Raw genomic sequence first — 19,281 nt, forward strand, 5'->3', positions numbered from 1 at the left:
GAACAAGGCCTCTGTCTACCCACGGCTATCTAAAGTCATGACAAGGAGACTCTGCATAGTGACCACATCTGTTCCTTCTGAGAGGGTCTTCTCGAAAACGGGACAAATAATTACTGAGAGAAGAAACCGCATCAACCCCTCGAAAGTGAGGCAGCTTGCATTTCTGAATGCAAATCTCTCATAAAGGCAAAATATGGTCAGCATTGCTGTGTGCTGCTGGTTATAACATGGCAGTAAAGAAGAGAGAGAAAAGAGGGACCAGTTTAATGTTTTCACTGGGATGCTGCAGTTTTGCACATTGTTATTTATCTTTCGTTGATATGGTGTAATATTATATTATGCTGTTCAGATTGTATTCGTTTTGAATGGTTAGATTTATATGCACTTAGTTTATATACATTGAAAAGTTATACTTTAAATGCAAATGTTTAATAGCATTTTTTTCATAACAAACACATGCATTTTAAAATAAATTGTGGTTAAGGTAGAGTATGATTTCATTTCATAATTTAATTAGAATTGTTTTAACACCAATCATAGTCAAACTATCGCAATCTGTGTGACTTGAAAAAATACAAAACTTTTTTTTTTTTAAAGCGCCGTTTGGGATCCAAGCCAGCTCACTGAAAAGAGCAGGAATGCCCATCACTACTCAGCATATGCCTGTCATGTCACCTGACTGCTCCAGTTATGTGATCTGGCTCAAGATGTGTTGTTGTATTTGGATTGTTGAGAAATAAGTATTTATGCTAAATTGCTATAGGAACATGTTTCTACTACCTAGGAAAATGTATGTATTATATCCTACTATATCCAGTGTACAAAAGAAACTTATATTCTAAATATTTCAAACTTTAATTATTTTCAAATTGTGCCAAAAAAATACAAAACCCATCCAATGCCTATAAACACCATACAAACAAAATAACACATCACATATATTTAGAAAGATACATTTACAGCATAGAGAACAGAAAAGACAAATAAAAGTATTTACACTCCATTTCCAAAGCTGTGTAAACCATTAACATTTCCCTCCAATGTACTACAAACCTAGCGCAGCGACAAGACTGAGGTAGCCTAAAAAAAAGAGTAGAAAGATGAAAACTAAAACAAAGAGAGAATGGCTGCACTGTTATCCAGTCTAGCCTAGGGATAGATAGAGGATACCTAATGTCCTTCTTTAGGAGACCCAAAACCTCCAGCATCAATTTACATAGATTTACTCTGCTCTCACGACAAAGTCTCAGCATTTAAGAGGATATTCCCCAATTGAAGCCTGCCTCTGCCTCTGTGTGCCTTCCTTCTGGATAAGTAACTATTTATTACATTCCTGGGTATGAGTGGTTTAAACAGATCCATGTTCTGCATCCTCTGTGTATTTTACAAATCATTACCTAGTCATGAATCCTAACTGAAGCTAAGCCTGCTGATAGGAACACTTGGCACACCTTTCTTACACTGGACTGTATAAGACCCTTTTTCTACAAAACCTACAACATTCAACTGTCTTAAGTGGGGACAAATTCAACCTATTGTACAGTATTTATATTATTCAATCAAAACACATGGCATCAAGAGAGGAAAGGGGAGAATAAAGCAGTGAGCTATTATAAATACAGAATCATTTATCAAACAAGAACATTGTTCATCTGTGAATGTCCTCAGATGAAGCCAGATATGCCACCATTTTGAAAGCCCTGCCCACACAGGCTCCCATTGCCTTCCTGAGCTCACAGTGGACAGAATATTGCTACAATGTTTTTGTACCTTTACCAGATCGTCTGAACATTATTGACACTGGAACAAGTACAAGCTGTATTCAGGAAAGGTTTCTTTTCCTTGGAGGTATGCCTTCCCCTCCTCCTCATTCCCTTTCCCTTCCTACGCAACCCCTAAGTCTGTCTGTCTCTGTCTGCCTGTCTGTCTGTCCACTGTGAGCTCGTCCAGCATGCCAAACACAGATCCTCTCCTAACTCAAGCACCATGGCCTTTCCGCCAAAGGTAAAGACAACGATGAAAGCATTAATGTGAAAGCAGAGACAAGCTACAAAATACACTATGAACACATATAAAACTGTCAATATACAGCCATTTAAGAAGAAAAAAAATGAATTAATGAAATCTGTACAGAATGATTAAATACAGTGATCAATATACATTCCTGTGTATGGAGACCAATGATTCACTTTTGTATTAAGAACATAAAATATAAACAAATATGACATATTTGATTTGAAACCTAACTACATGTCAAGACGCAGAGATCCAGCACCAGCTGTTCTATTTGTCTTTTGATGTTACACATCATTTTGCATTTAACGCTTGTGTATCTTACAAAAATAATCTGGAGTTTAAAGGTGAGAAAGGTAGGAGAAGACAGAAGGGTTCTTTGTGATGTTAGCCACCGACTTTGAGCAGTCAGATACTGTTTATTAGCGAAGAGGGAGAAGTGTCGGTTGGTCCAATGGAAAGTTCTGCTTCCTCCCAGAGTGGGGGACAGAGACAGATGGGAGGAGTTGCCATGGCATCAAACCTATGGGCACTTCCTGCCCCCAGATTGCAGTAAGAGCAGATTGAGGACCTTGCTAGTCCCTGAACCAATGAGTGGGAGGCCCTGAGATGGAAGAGACTCACTCCCTCACAGCAAAAACACGGAACGAGCCACCCTCTGGATTGCTCTTACTGCAAAAGAGAAGAGATGAGAGAGATGGTTACATTGAGCATTCATTCATGAACTCAAAACAGTTAACCAGTGTCCTTTCAACTCATTTATAAGATAAAGTGACATAAATCTAAGAAAAACTAAAATAATATAAACCATATTGTTGTCAAGTCAGTCAGTTGTTTTGTGGACCAAATGTATTTTTGGCTCCAATTCAAGGCAGCCTGTTGCTCATGACATCCTACAGTAAGAGTAGCGTAATCACAGTGGTCGTACCTGGAAACATGACTCAAACACTGGCTCATTGTTAACCATGCTGTTATAGTGACTGACTGATCTTTCCAACAACCACTATTGTGCTGGACCTGATGGCTTTGTTATTAACTCAGTAGTGGAGAGGCCTTGAAGGCCTGCCAATCTCAGTAATGCCAGGATGATGCCCGTCCCATTGGCATCAGATTGGCTGCAATTACCTGCAGAGGGAAGCACTGAGTCAGCCGCCGACAGCTTTTCCATCCCCGGGTAAATGGATAGGCTGTGATTATTTCCTCCTTATTAAAGAACCATCCACCCAACCTGCTACGTGTACGCCCCACTTCCTAACAGCTGGGTCATCACTTGGACAGAAGTCAACCTCTGGATCAGTCTCTATCACACCAGGGGTTGACTGTGAATGGCCATGGTTGTAATACCATACTGTTCCCTGTCACTGACAGCCCATGTCCTCACTCACACTAAGGTCAAGGTGAGGCTCCTAGGTAGGGGACCCTTGATTTCAGCATTAGATTTCACTGTACTCTAGCTCAGCTGATTTTGGCCATGCAGCACTTTGCACACTCCATTGAATATCCGGGTAAAATAAGCAAAGAGTTCATGTGTGGGCCGTCCGCACACCAAACCACACCATTACTCTTGCACGCCTGTGTGCCAAACATGGACTTGGCGCCAATGGCTTCCGTGCTTGAGCCCTAGACCTCTGTCTGACAGGGGAGGGGTGTGTGAGGGAAGGGTGTGTGAGGGAAGGGGAGGGGTGTGCGAGGGAAGGGTGTGCGAGGGAAGGGTAGGGAGAGGGCAGGGAAGGGTATTTTACAGGGGAAGAGGAGGGTAGAGCAGGCACCCACCTCTCTGACTGGATGCCGTTCTTCAGGACGCCAACGTAACTCTTCTTCTTATCCAGGGCCAGGACGTCCACGTAGCCCCCGCCGGCTTGTGTCACCCCGGCATGGATGGCTGCCCGGCAGATACTGGAGCGCTGAGGGAGGGGGGATCAGAAGAGAGGGTTCATTATACCTCTCATGATATCAGATACAGCAATCATGGCTTATTATTCCAATTCACTATATCAGTAAAGCTTCTTGTATTAGGTACAGTACAGGCACATACAGTGCACAGAGCCACACCAAATACAGTCAATGTACTCGTTTCCAGAGCATTCAATATGTACAAATCCTATACATATGCATGACAATAGCAAGGCTGAAGCCAGGCACATCATTATCAGGATGTAATCTGCTGCCCTACTCTGGATTACAGATGACAGACAGCAGCAGAGAGCTGTACACTCCACACATGGTTCTGAGGCAGGGCATGGTGCCTCCTGTCCCCCAGTCCGAAGCACTGAGTCTGGCTCCAGCGTGTCACTCAGCGTAACTCAGGCCACTTTCTAGGGACTTCTGTCCTGTCAATATAGGCCTGTTCCTCTTCTCCTGCTGTGTTTTGCTGTGTGTTGGCACTGTGAGTGTTTCTAAGTGTTAGAATCAGGCTCTGCCCTGACAAAATACAGTCATTAGGCCCTGTTTGAGATCTCTGGGAAACTGCTGTGTCTAGTTGGACTACATCTAAGTGAAATAATGTTGGGGAAAAACAAGAGTCAACAAGTTCATTCGAGGCAACAACACTTAAAACATCAACTTCATGTAACTGGGTCAATTTAGGTCCAAAATGGTTCCCAGGGGAGCGTCATTATTTGTTTCGCTGCTTTCATCCACTGCAATCTCACATTAGCTTACACATGCAACTTGCAACTTAGGTCAGAGGTGATTTTAGAATGACATATGGCGTGTCTCCAATGGCATATTATTCTCTATATAGTGGACTCCTTGTCACGAGAGTTGTATGTGTCTCTGGTCAAATGTAGCGCTCTGTATGGAGTATAGTGTATCACTTGAGATTTACCCTCGGGTCATTAGGAAGTGAAAGAGGTGATCTGACAGGAACTGAGGTGATGTGACAATAATGGAGATGACAGTGTGTCCCACTGCTCCTCCCTCTCTGAGACTGGTCTTAAAGCCCTCTCCTGACAGTCCCATGCCTCAGACCTCAAGCATGCAATCTCTGGGCCAGTTATGAGTCAGTTAATCCGCCAGTCAGAGCTGAGCAGCTGTGTGTGGTCGAACTCACCACTGGGAGAGACATTACTGGCGACCATTACCAGGCCTGCATCACCAGTGCTCCCATTCCAACTATGTTCACACCGCTATTCAGAAGTTGCTCGTGGTCGCCTCAGGCCACAGCCTCTTAAGTGCTCAACGGGGCTAGACCGCACTCATCTGCTGTCCAACATAAATCCGCTCAGAGTTCCAGTCAGATACAGTTCTCTGGGGAGCAGACACACTGAGGTGTATCTGTCTGGCAGGCCCAGTGGGGACAAACGTTTTGTCCTCTGTCAGTATGACCTCTCAGCATGGTCAGGATGATAGGACAGGCATGGTGAGGATAGGACAGGCATAGTGAGGATAGGACATGCATGGTGATGCCATTCTGGTATACCCAGTGACTAGGTCCAGCACTTACATCTGTGTAGAAGCTGTTCCCAACCACCGGAGCCCAGTAGGATGGCTCGTTCTTGCAGTTGGCAGGACAGAATACTCTGAGGGAGACACACATTGAGATTGCATTATTATTGACAAATACAATTGAATGGGTGACCCACGGTTTATGTTGCAACAATGAGAAATGCAGGATTTATGCAAGAATTTGCCATTTAGCTAAATGTAATGTATGTCATGTTATGAATAAACCCCAGACACATTTTCCATAGAACTTCTGTAGAACAGAGGAAAGACTGGCGCTTCCTTCTAGCAGAGTCTGGATGTTTAGGAGATTCCACTGGTTTTGTAATGGAGGTATAAAGCATTTGTCCCAGAGCAGGAATCTGACTCTAATTAGATTTTGCTTACAAAGCAAAGCCCTTAATTCACAAGTCATCACTTCTTGTTGTGCGTGTGAAACATGGTGGGGGGGAGAGGAGCTGGGCACCTTGGGCAGTTGGAGTAGGGCTTCTTGAAGGGGCAGATCTCCGCCACTGTTGCATAGCAGTCCACTGATTGTCCTGTGGTACAGAGAGGAGACATACGCCATCAACAGCTGCAAAAGTCATCAGGTGAAAAAAACTAAAAAAACAAGGGTGTGCATGCTCCACTTATTCTGGAAAAAGTGTGACTTACTTTCCACTTTGGACACCACAAATGCATTGCCGGCTTTGTATTTACTGTGAAGAGATCAAAGCCAGGCATTAGAAGACCATTACATTTCAGGAAATCATTCATTTCACAAACCATGAATGAGCATAGCAGGCAGAATGACGACAGAAAATAAAGACTACCAGAAATATCTACCTGAATGACTCAATGCCGTTCTTTGTTGCCTTGACAAAGAATGGCAACTTGTCTTTCCTTGTAGTGTCCACCAGACCACCATTGTTATTGATGATTCCATAATGCATAGCAGCACGACAGATACTTGATTGCTAGAAAAATAGAAAAATAATCCTTAGAAACACATTCAGGCATACAAAATGTATAGTGTGAAATGTTGGACTTCAGTGTGAGACTCACCACATCATAGAAGAGCGTCCCCCACACTTTCCCTTTCTTGTTCTGGCAGTTAGCAGGGCAGCTGAATCTGTTGCAGGTTGCTCCCTTGCACTTGTCACGCATTTTGGTCTCACACTTGATGTTTTGAGCTGTGGACGACAAATCAATTACTGGTCAATAAGGGATCTCAGTGGCATTCCTTACCAAACAATACATTCAAATAGTCAACTCTGAAAGCCCCCAACCACGATTCCCACTAGTCAAACTCACCCAGGAAAGTGCTGGTGGGAGCCTTGGGAGTGGAGGGCTTCTTGGGAGCAGCAGGCTTGGGTTGGGGTCTGGGGACAGGCTTGGTGGTGGTGCGGGGTGACATGGGAATCTGAGCTTTCTCCACCTCGTTCATATCCTCAGTCTCAGAACGCTGAGAGTCTCCCTTGAAGCAGAGGTTGTCCCTGCAGCTTCCTCCGTAGCTAGGAGGGCACTGGGAGCATGGGCGCCCATGTTGGTAAGGGGCCTCTCCGATCCAGTTTCCCCTGGGGAGGAGGAAGGAGCACAGTGGTCAGTTTGACTGACTGGAAACTAATCAGCACTCAGCCATCACGGCACATGGCCTTGTAATTATTCACGTGTTCTTTGCACTTTATCACACACTCTTAAATCCCTGAGTCCAGCTGGATAATGAAAACCCTCCTGCTCTCTCTCTGGAAATGAAACGAGGTCTGTCTGGAACATTCTGCTTAGGACCTGTTTCTCTTTCCCCTTCTTTTATTATTTTTGTATTTGAACTTCTGCTGGAATTTCAGCATGGCCTCAATGTGTCATGAAATACTTCTTAGACAGACACTTTAACTGTAACATTAGACAGACAAATTCATACCCTGACATGTGCCCTCAAAAGCGTTTGGTATTAGGTAAACACCCCATGTGGTGGTAAGAAGTATGTAAAACAGAACACTGGAGACATGATGTGTGATTGAGTGGGGAAATGAGAGTAACGTTAGTGAGTTGGTCTTACTTGGGGGAGTAGTTACAGACGAGGTAAACAGCGTTCTCCCAGATCTCCCCCCACACGTTCATCCTGGGACACACGTGCACTGCACACCCCACACGACTAGTGGTGGCCCAGACCAGCTGCAGAGAAGACAACACTTCCATTAACATTGTTATTATAAAAGGACATTCGCATTGCTGACTCGTTGTTCTTTCTATGACCACACATCCATCTCCACCGATACAGTTCCTCAGCTCCACATAAAAGTGCAGACAACTGTACTAGCTGAAACTATTTGATTTGGAGCCCTGCAGCTCTGCAGCCTTTGAAAGGGCCTGTCATGGGTGGCTATGGAGATCTGAGAAAAGCCTCACAGACAAATCTGTAAGAAGCACCATGTCACTGTAGACCTCTCTCTTTCTTTTTTCTCACTCTTCTCGCCCCTCATAGATCCCTCATTACTGCCACAGGAAGTGGCTCCCATGCTGGGGTTTGGAGGCAGATTGATGGGGCCCCTGAGATAAACGTCGAGTGTGACCACAGTTTGTTTTGCGACGTTCTGTGATCATTCTCATGATCCAGTTTAATAATGTAAATAAATGATACTGGCAGTAGCTTGGACCGAACAAAGACAACTCTGGACAGACCCACTTCCTCTGTTAATATGGAGAGGTAGTTAAATCAAATCAAAGTTTATTGGTCACGTGCACGCATACGTTACAGTGAAATGTTTGCTTGCTAACTCTCCTCAACAATGCAGTACAATAAAAGTATCAATCAAGAATCAAATGCCAAATACAAAAGTGAAAAATAGTAATACATTTTTTTTTTTTACTACTACTTAAATGTAAGCTACAGGCAGCACCTATGGATTTGACACCAAAGCAGTCCTACTACTGAGAGCTTGTTACATGACTCCAATACCACTCTTTCCCCCTGTACCCCTAATTCTTCCCTATATTTCTCTCTCTCTGACTCTCACTCCTCCCCCCCATCTTTCAGGAATGTGTTTCCCTTCCCTGGGCCAGTGAGAGGCCACAGGCAGTATTGACTTAGAGACAATGACTCAGCATAGACACCGCACTGCTACACCACTACAGCATACACAGAGATATGATGATGAGGGCTGGAGCCTGTGGTAAGGCTCTGTGTCATCCCAGAGAGAGACTGTGAGGATACTGACCCGGAGGGGCTAGCATAACCTAGCTTTGCAGTGTTATGGTAGGGATTGGACCCCAACTATGCTACGCTACGCTAGTATTCCTAGAAAATGAAAGGCAGAAACAAGGAGAGGGCGTTCAGACATGGCATTGTTCCCCGCATTCCTGCATTCCATCTTCAAAGGAATCCAGGTCAAGCACAGAGACGATTGGTGTGTCTGGGGAGTGTTTCCAGATGCTAGCGACCTGGTTTCCCGTGTGAAGTATGCAGATGCAGGAGGATGAGTCGGGCTGTTTTCACAAACCCATCCCAGCTACAAAGTAAAGTCTATGAGGAGAAGAGGCCAATTCTCCCTCTTCATCCCCCTCTTGTCCCTCTCTGTTTATCTCTCTTTCTTCCCCTTTGTTTCACCCTTTCTGCTGTGATGGTTTAATGGTCTTGAGATGGCAAATAACTTCCCCTGTCACTACACTACTGTGCCCCCATGTGGTCCTATGGTAACCACACTGTTTAAGGCACTCTGTTTTTAGTTAATGGAGACCCATTGAAGAGGCTGCAGGCAACACATTGTTTTTACACAGGACCTGAATACCTGCAGCAGCATCACCTTTAAAAGTCACGTGCTGTCCATTATATACTGATGGTAGAGAGGAAACATATGACCTTGAACACTGCACAGGCTCATACACAGATCATCTATATTAGTTCAAAGGAAACTTGTAAAAATACAATTTCATATGGAATTAGATCCAAATGTGGTTTGCTGTTCATTGTAGAACTGTGAAACTCAGAACTCCCACCCCCTTCCTCCCCCAGCCAAGACTCACCTGGGTGTAGTGGGTGCACATGGGCCCTGAGCAGCGGTCGGGACACCAGGGATTGCACTCATGTTGGTAGGGGTAGGTGTAGTCCTTCACCTCATCATACCAGGCCTGGACGTGGTAGGCTGGGGAGCGGTATCTGCAGACACGGAGGGAGCAGCATCAGCCTCAGCAGCACAGAGAGCTCATACAGGAGGACCTCCAGCTGCCATTTGAGGAATATCTGAGGGGGCTGCCAGGTGCTTTGGCTGGGCTTGAGACGCACTGCAACAGCCTCCCCTCAGGCTCCCCTCTGGCCTCCACTGATTAGTCCGGTTCTGACCTAGCAGACATACAGACACACTCACAGTCTGTTTCCCTCCAACACTGGGGAACTCGAGCCATGCTGAGAAAAAATTACAAAAACTAAACATGGCTCCACAGGCTGTCGAATCAATTATGGCCCTTTATTGTAAACATCTCTTTTTACGGTACTGAAAAGTGCTGAGACTACAAACTGGCAGCGGAGAGGGAGATAAACAGCCCTGGCCAGTGTTGGCATCAGAAGAGAGAGAAAGGGAGAGGGGTCTGTGAGAGAGGGGGAGAAAGGGAGAGAGGGGGTCTGTGAGAGAGGGGGGAGAAAGGGAGAGAGGGGGTCTGTGAGAGAGAGAGGGAGAGGGGGTCTGTGCGAGAGGGGGAAAGAGGGGAGAGGGGGTCTGTGAGAGAGAGAGGGAGAGAGAGAGGGGGTCTGTGAGAGAGGGGGAGAGACGCTATCCGAGGCGGTGCAGCCAGCGGGTTTCTTCACGCATCGCGCCGACAGAAACAAACATCTTTCTGGTAAGAAGAGGGGCGGGGGCGTATGCCTTATGACTAACGTGACATGGTGTGATGAAAGAAACATACAGGAACTCAAATCCTTCTGTTCACCTGATTTAGAATTCCTCACAATCAAATGTAGACCGCATTATCTACCAAGAGAATTCTCTTCGATTATAATCACAGCCGTATATATCCCCCAAGCAGACACATCGATGGCTCTGAACGAACTTTATTTAACTCTCTGCAAACTGGAAACGATTTATCCGGAGGCTGCATTCATTGTAGCTGGGGATTTTAACAAGGCTAATCTGAAAACAAGACTCCCTAAATTTTATCAGCATATCGATTGCGCAACCAGGGGTGGAAAGACCTTGGATCATTGTTACTCTAACTTCCGCGACGCATATAAGGCCCTGCCCCGCCCCCCTTTCGGAAAAGCTGACCATGACTCCATTTTGTTGATCCCTGCCTACAGACAGAAACTAAAACAAGAAGCTCCCACGCTGAGGTCTGTTCAACGCTGGTCTGACCAAGCTGACTCCACACTCCAAGACTGCTTCCATCACGTGAACTGGGAGATGTTTCGTATTGCGTCAGATAACAACATTGACGAATACGCTGATTCGGTGTGCGAGTTCATTAGAACGTGCGATGAAGATGTCGTTCCCATAGCAACGATTAAAACATTCCCTAACCAGAAACCGTGGATTGATGGCAGCATTCGTGTGAAACTGAAAGCGCGAACCACTGCTTTTAATCAGGGCAAGGTGTCTGGTAACATGACTGAATACAAACAGTGCAGCTATTCCCTCCGCAAGACTATTAAACAAGCTAAGCGTCAGTACAGAGACAAAGTAGAATCTCAATTCAACGGCTCAGACACAAGAGGCATGTGGCAGGGTCTACAGTCAATCACGGACTACAGGAAGAAATCCAGCCCAGTCACGGACCAGGATGTCTTGCTCCCAGGCAGACTAAATAACTTTTTGCCCACTTTGAGGACAATACAGTGCCACTGACACGGCCTGCAATGAAAACATGCGGTCTCTCCTTCACTGCAGCCGAGGTGAGTAAGACATTTAAACGTGTTAACCCTCGCAAGGCTGCAGGCCCAGACGGCATCCCCAGCCGCGCCCTCAGAGCATGCGCAGACCAGCTGGCCGGTGTGTTTACGGACATATTCAATCAATTCCTATACCAGTCTGCTGTTCCCACATGCTTCAAGAGGGCCACCATTGTTCCTGTTCCCAAGAAAGCTAAGGTAACTGAGCTAAACGACTACCGCCCCGTATCACTCACATCCGTCATGATGAAGTGCTTTGAGAGACTAGTCAAGGACCATATCACCTCCACCCTACCTGACACCCTAGACCCACTCCAATTTGCTTACCGCCCAAATAGGTCCACAGACGATGCAATCTCAACCACACTGCCCTAACCCATCTGGACAAGAGGAATACCTATGTGAGAATGCTGTTCATCGACTACAGCTCGGCATTCAACACCATAGTACCCTCCAAGCTCGTCATCAAGCTCGAGACCCTGGGTCTCGACCCCGCCCTGTGCAACTGGGTACTGGACTTCCTGACGGGCTGCCCCCAGGTGGTGAGGGTAGGCAACAACATCTCCTCCCCGCTGATCCTCAACACTGGGGCCCCACAAGGGTGCGTTCTGAGCCCTCTCCTGTACTCCCTGTTCACCCACGACTGCGTGGCCACGCACGCCTCCAACTCAATCATCAAGTTTGCGGACGACACAACAGTGGTAGGCTTGATTACCAACAACGACGAGACGGCCTACAGGGAGGAGGTGAGGGCCCTCGGAGTGTGGTGTCAGGAAAATAACCTCACACTCAACGTCAACAAAACTAAGGAGATGATTGTGGACTTCAGGAAACAGCAGAGGGAACACCCCCTATCCACATCGATGGAACAGTAGTGGAGAGGGTAGCAAGTTTTAAGTTCCTCGGCATACACATCACAGACAAACTGAATTGGTCCACTCACACAGACAGCATCGTGAAGAAGGCGCAGCAGCGCCTCTTCAACCTCAGGAGGCTGAAGAAATTCGGCTTGTCACCAAAAGCACTCACAAACTTCTACAGATGCACAATTGAGAGCATCCTGGCGGGCTGTATCACCGCCTGGTACGGCAACTGCTCCGCCCTCAACCGTAAGGCTCTCCAGAGGGTAGTGAGGTCTGCACAACGCATCACCGGGGGCAAACTACCTGCCCTCCAGGACACCTACACCACCCGATGTTACAGGAAGGCCATAAAGATCATCAAGGACATCAACCACCCGAGCCACTGCCTGTTCACCCCGCTATCATCCAGAAGGCGAGGTCAGTACAGGTGCATCAAAGCTGGGACCGAGAGACTGAAAAACAGCTTCTATCTCAAGGCCATCAGACTGTTAAACAGCCACCACTAACATTGAGTGGCTGCTGCCAACACACTGACACTGACTCAACTCCAGCCACTTTAATAATGGGAATTGATGGGAAATTATGTAAATATATCACTAGCCACTTTAAACAATGCTACCTTATATAATGTTTGCATACCCTACATTATTCATCTCATATGCATACGTATATACTGTACTCTATATCATCGACTGCATCCTTATGTAATACATGTATCACTAGCCACTTTAACTATGCCACTTGTTTACATACTCATCTCATATGTATATACTGTACTCGATATCAGCTACTGTATCTTGCCTATGCTGCTCTGTACCATCACTCATTCATATATCCTTATGTACATATTCTTTATCCCCTTACACTGTGTATAAGACAGTAGTTTTGGAATTGTTAGTTAGATTACTTGTTGGTTATTACTGCATTGTCGGAACTAGAAGCACAAGCATTTCGCTACACTCGCATTAACATCTGCTAACCATGTGTATGTGACAAATAAAATTTGATTTGATTTGATTTGAGAGGGAGAGAGGGGGTCTGTGAGAGAGGGGGGAGGGAGAGAGGGGGTCTGTGAGAGAGGGGGTCTGTGAGAGCACGAGCGAGCATATTCCTGGAATGGCACCTGCTGAGGAGCCCTCCACTGTCTTACACAAAGAGCCCCACTGTCATACACAAAGAGCCCTCCACTGTCATACACAAAGAGCCCTCCACTGTCATACACAAAGAGCCCTCCACTGTCATACACAAAGAGCCCTCCACTGTCATACACAAAGAGCCCTCCACTGTCATACACAAAGAGCCCCACCTACACAAAGAGCCCCACTGTCATACACAAAGAGCCCCACTGTCATACACAAAGAGCCCCACTGTCATACACAAAGAGCCCCACTGTCATACACAAAGAGCCCCACTGTCATACACAAAGAGCCCCACTGTCATACACAAAGAGCCCCACTGTCATACACAAAGAGCCCCACTGTCATACACAAAGAGCCCCACTGTCATACACAAAGCCCCACTGTCATACACCCCCACTGTCATACACAAAGAGCCCTCCACTGTCATACACAAAGAGCCCTCCACTGTCTTACACAAAGAGCCCCACTGTCATACACAAAGAGCCCCACTGTCATACACAAAGAGCCCCACTGTCATACACAAAGAGCCCCACTGTCATACACAAAGAGCCCCACTGTCTGCCCTCCATACACAAAGAGCCCCACCATACACAAAGAGCCCCACTGTCATACACAAAGAGCCCTCCACTGTCTTACACAAAGAGCCCCACTGTCATACACAAAGAGCCCCACTGTCATACACAAAGAGCCCTCCACTGTCTACACAAAGAGCCCCACTGTCATACACAAAGAGCCCCACTGTCATACACAAAGAGCCCCACTGTCATACACAAAGAGCCCCACTGTCATACACAAAGAGCCCTCCACTGTCTTACACAAAGAGCCCCACTGTCATACACAAAGAGCCCCACTGTCATACACAAAGAGCCCTCCACTGTCATACACAAAGAGCCCCACTGTCATACACAAAGAGCCCCACTGTCATACACAAAGAGCCCTCCACTGTCTTACACAAAGAGCCCCACTGTCATACACAAAGAGCCCCACTGTCATACACAAAGAGCCCTCCACTGTCTTACACAAAGAGCCCCACTGTCATACACAAAGAGCCCCACTGTCTTACACAAAGAGCCCCACTGTCATACACAAAGAGCCCCACTGTCATACACAAAGAGCCCCACTGTCATACACAAAGAGCCCCACTGTCATACACAAAGAGCCCCACTGTCATACACAAAGAGCCCCACTGTCAAAGAGCCCCACTGTCATACACAAAGAGCCCCACTGTCATACACAAAGAGCCCCACTGTCATACACAAAGAGCCCCACTGTCATACACAAAGAGCCCCACTGTCATACACAAAGAGCCCCACTGTCATACACAAAGAGCCCTCCACTGTCATACACAAAGACTGCCCCACTGTCATACACAAAGAGCCCCACTGTCATACACAAAGACTGTCTTACACAAAGAGCCCCACTGTCATACACAAAGAGCCCCACTGTCATACACAAAGAGCCCCACTGTCATACACAAAGAGCCCCACTGTCATACACAAAGAGCCCCACTGTCATACACAAAGAGCCCCCACTGTCATACACAAAAGCCCCAGCCCCACTGTCATACACAAAGAGCCCCACTGTCATACACAAAGAGCCCCACTGTCATACACAAAGAGCCCCACTGTCATACACAAAGAGCCCTGTCCACTGTCATACACAAAGAGCCCCACTGTCATACACAAAGAGCCCCACATACACAAAGAGCCCCACTGTCATACACAAAGAGCCCTCCACTGTCTTACACAAAGAGCCCCACTGTCATACACAAAGAGCCCCACTGTCATACACAAGAGCCCCTCCACTGTCTTACACACAAAGAGCCCTCCACTGTCTCATACACAAAGAGCCCCACTGTCATACACAAAGAGCCCCACTGTCATACACAAAGAGCCCCACTGTCATACACTGTCAAAGAGCCCCACTGTCATACACAAAGAGCCCCACTGTCATACACAAAGAGCCCCACTGTCATACACAAAGAGCCCCACTGTCATACACAAAGAGCCCCACTGTCATACACAAAGAGCCCCACTGTCATACACAAAGAGCCCTCCACTGTACACAAAGAGCCCTCCACTGTCTTACACAAAGAGCCTGTCATACAAAGAGCCCCACTGTCATACACAAAGAGCCCCACTGTCATACACAAAGAGCCCCACTGTCATACACAAAGAGCCTCCACTGTCTTACACAAAGAGCCCCCTGTCACTGTCATACACAAAGAGCCCTCCACTGTCTTACACAAAGAGCCCCACTGTCATACACAAAGAGCCCCACTGTCATACACAAAGAGCCCCACTGTCATACACAAAGAGCCCCACTGTCATACACAAAGAGCCCTCCACTGTCTTACACAAAGAGCCCCACTGTCATACACAAAGAGCCCCACTGTCATACACAAAGAGCCCTCCACTGTCATACACAAAGAGCCCCACTGTCTTACACAAAGAGCCCCACTGTCATACACAAAGAGCCCCACTGTCATACACAAAGAGCCCTCCACTGTCTTACACAAAGAGCCCCACTGTCATACACAAAGAGCCCCACTGTCATACACAAAGAGCCCCACTGTCATACACAAAGAGCCCCACTGTCATACACAAAGAGCCCCACTGTCATACACAAAGAGCCCCACTGTCATACACAAAGAGCCCTCCACTGTCATACACAAAGAGCCCCACTGTCATACACAAAGAGCCCTCCACTGTCTTACACAAAGAGCCCCACTGTCATACACAAAGAGCCCCACTGTCATACACAAAGAGCCCTCCACTGTCTTACACAAAGAGCCCCACTGTCATACACAAAGAGCCCCACTGTCATACACAAAGAGCCCCACTGTCATACACAAAGAGCCCCACTGTCATACACAAAGAGCCCCACTGTCATACACAAAGAGCCCCACTGTCAGGCTGCAATGCTCTGAACACCCTAACAAACACACAGCACAAATACATACACTGAGTATACCCAGCATTATGAACACCTTCCTAATATTGAATTGCACTCCCCCCTTTTGCCTCAATTTGTCAGGGCATGGATTCTACAAAGTGTCAAAAGCTTTTCAAGGATGTTGGTCCACGTTTGAAATGTTTTAATTTGAGTCCTTTAGCAGACACTCTTCTCCAGAGCCACATACAGTTAATGCATCCATCTTAAGATAGTTAGGTGGGACAACCACATATCACAGGGACAGAAAGTATATTTTTCTTCAATAACGTAGTTATCAGTAGAGTCAGAGCTAGAAGGGGGGTGGAGTGTGTGTGGGGGTGTCACATTATATTTGTGGGGGGTCGAGGTGAGGAGGAGGATTATTTAAGATACTGTTTGAAGAGCCTAAAATATTATTTTGTGTCAGCCCAATTGAGACCTCTGGTGTGTTGGTGCAATTCAGAATACGAATCCAAATGGAAAGACATGGAGACTACTTTGACAGAGATACACATAGTCAGTTTGGGAAAATAAGGACATGGTAATAGAATTATACAATAGACCAAATCAGTGGATTAATTTCTCTCTGACATGGTTTAGGGCAGTTATGCAAAATAATTTAGACAGAGGTCAAAATGCTGAGTTGGCCCGCATATGACCCCAGCTTCATCCCTGCAACTCGGGAGAGTAGATTTAAACAATGGACGCAGAAAGGCATCACATCATTCAGTACAATTACAAGGAATGAGGACCTAGAGAACGTTCAGGACCTAAGTAAAAAACATGGCTTGGATCAACAAGATTTTTACAGATACTTTCAAGTTCGACACTATATCTTAAGGGAGATAAAAGTGATTGACCCTCGAGCAGCTATTTCTTTACTTGGGTATTCAATCCTCAAAGAAACAATCAACAAACTATATTAAACAGAAACAGGAGGAGGAAGTTAACATTGAAATAACTGATGAAACATGGTTGAACATATTAGAGACTCAACAAAGTCCACCAACTCAAGGTCATGGAGAGAATTCTGTTGGAAGAATGTTATACGTTTCTTCATAACACCTAAACTGAAATCAAAACAGACTGGCTCCCTACACCCTTGTTGGAGAGAATGTGGGCTATCAAGGGTGGATCACTCTCATATCTTTTGGTTCTGCCCCGCAATCAAAACTTACTGGGGAGAAATAAGATCTAACATTGGGAAAATAATGGGATTTGACATAGAACAGACATGGATTTCTTTGTACTTGGGTGAAATACCTGACAACTTACACAATAGAGAAAAGTACCTCTTGAAGGTCCTACTGGCAGACAGTAAAAAGGCTATCACTAGGAAATGGCTACAAAAAGACCTTCCCACAGTGACACAATGGATAGACATTGTAAGAGAAATACACCACATGGAGCGTATGACCTTTGCTTTAAGAACTCAACAGAAGCGAGGTCAGGAATACTGGGGAAAATGGGTTTCGTACTTGAAAATGGTCTAATTCAAAGATGATGTCAATGTAACTACTCTGATGAATGTATGATGTGCTGTAACTGACAGATCTTTTTTTGTGGTTCTTTTACTTTATTTGTACTTTCTTTGTGTTCCTCGATAATAATAAAAAATATATATACAGTGGGGAGAACAAGTATTTGATACACTGCCGATTTTGCAGGTTTTGCTACTTACAAAGCATGTAGAGGTCTGTCATTTTTATCATAGGTACACTTCAACTGTGAGAGACAGAATCTAAAACAAAAATCCAGAAAATCACATTGTAGAATTTTAAAATATTTGTTATTTATTTTTTTACCCCTTTTTCTCCCCAATTTCGTGGTATCCAATTGTTTTTTTTAGTAGCTTCTATCTTGTCTCATCGCTACAACTCCCGTACGGGCTCGGGAGAGACGTAGGGTTGAAAGTCATGCGTCCTCCGATACACAACCCAACCAAGCCGCACTGCTTCTTAACACTTCTTAACAGGCAGTTATCCCACTGTTCCTAGGCCGTCATTGAAAATAAGAATGTGTTCTTAACTGACTTGCCTAGTTAAATAAAGGTAAAAAAATACTTACTTTTTTTTTTTAAACACAGCGCGCATCCAACCAGGAAGCCAGCCGCACCAATGTGTTGGAGGAAACACTGTGCACCTGGCAACCTTGGTTAGCGCGCACTGCGCCCGGCCCGCCACAGGAGTCGCTGATGCGCGATGAGACAAGGATATCCCTACCGGCCAAGCCCTCCCTATCCCGGACGACGCTAGGCCAATTGTACGTCGCCCCACGGACCTCCCGGTCGCGGCCGGTTACGACAGAGCCTGGGCGCGAACCCAGAGGCTCTGGTGGCACAGCTGGCGCTGCAGTACAGTGCCCTTAACCACTGCGCCATCCGGGAGGCCCATTGTATGATTTTTAAGTAATTCATTTGCATTTTATTGCATGACATAAGTATTTGATCACCAACCAACCAGTAAGTGGATGGGGCCATGTATCGAGAGATCTTGGCCAACAACCTCTTTCCCTCAGTAAGAGCATTGAAGATGGGTCGTGGCTGGGTCTTTCCAGCATGACAACGACCCGAAACACACAGCCAGGGCAACTAAGGAGTGGCTCCGTAAGAAGCATCTCAAGGTCCTGGAGTGGCCTAGCCAGTCTCCAGACCTGAACTCAATAGAAAATCTTTGGAGGGAGCTGAAAGTCCGTATTGCCCAGCGACAGCCCCGAAACCTGAAGGATCTGGAGAAGGTCTGTATGGAGGAGTGGGCCAAATCCCTGCTGCAATGTGTGCAAACCTGGTCAAGAACTACAGGAAACGTATGATCTCTGTAATTGCAAACAAAGGTTTCTGTACCAAATATGAAGTTCTGCTTTTCTGATGTATCTAATACTTATGTCATGCAATAAAATGCAAATTAATTACTTAAAAATCATACAATGTGATTTTCTGGAGTTTTGTTTTAGATTCCGTCTCTCACAGTTGAAGTGTCCCTATGATAAAAAGCGGGTGCTGCACTCCCGTATGCATCCAAAAGTTGGCTGG

General features: G+C 46.0%; 1 protein-coding gene across 1 annotated transcript in view; it reads right to left on the minus strand.

The window, feature by feature from the left end:
- Positions 1–836: 836 nt before the first annotated feature.
- Positions 837–19,281, minus strand: part of LOC112263703 (cysteine-rich secretory protein LCCL domain-containing 2-like) — a 30,270-nt gene continuing 11,825 nt past the window's right edge. The window contains exons 4-13 of the mRNA XM_042330944.1: positions 9,460–9,592; positions 7,496–7,611; positions 6,751–7,013; positions 6,502–6,629; positions 6,283–6,413; positions 6,112–6,155; positions 5,924–5,996; positions 5,459–5,534; positions 3,787–3,917; positions 837–2,685 (exon numbers count right to left, since the gene is read on the minus strand). Coding sequence (XP_042186878.1) covers positions 2,634–2,685; positions 3,787–3,917; positions 5,459–5,534; positions 5,924–5,996; positions 6,112–6,155; positions 6,283–6,413; positions 6,502–6,629; positions 6,751–7,013; positions 7,496–7,611; positions 9,460–9,592 — 1,147 coding nt within the window. The 3' untranslated portion in view covers positions 837–2,633. The remainder of the gene's footprint in view (positions 2,686–3,786; positions 3,918–5,458; positions 5,535–5,923; positions 5,997–6,111; positions 6,156–6,282; positions 6,414–6,501; positions 6,630–6,750; positions 7,014–7,495; positions 7,612–9,459; positions 9,593–19,281) is intronic.

Source organism: Oncorhynchus tshawytscha, linkage group LG12 (genome assembly GCF_018296145.1).
Source record: "Oncorhynchus tshawytscha isolate Ot180627B linkage group LG12, Otsh_v2.0, whole genome shotgun sequence".
NCBI classification, from domain to species: Eukaryota; Metazoa; Chordata; class Actinopteri; order Salmoniformes; family Salmonidae; genus Oncorhynchus; species Oncorhynchus tshawytscha.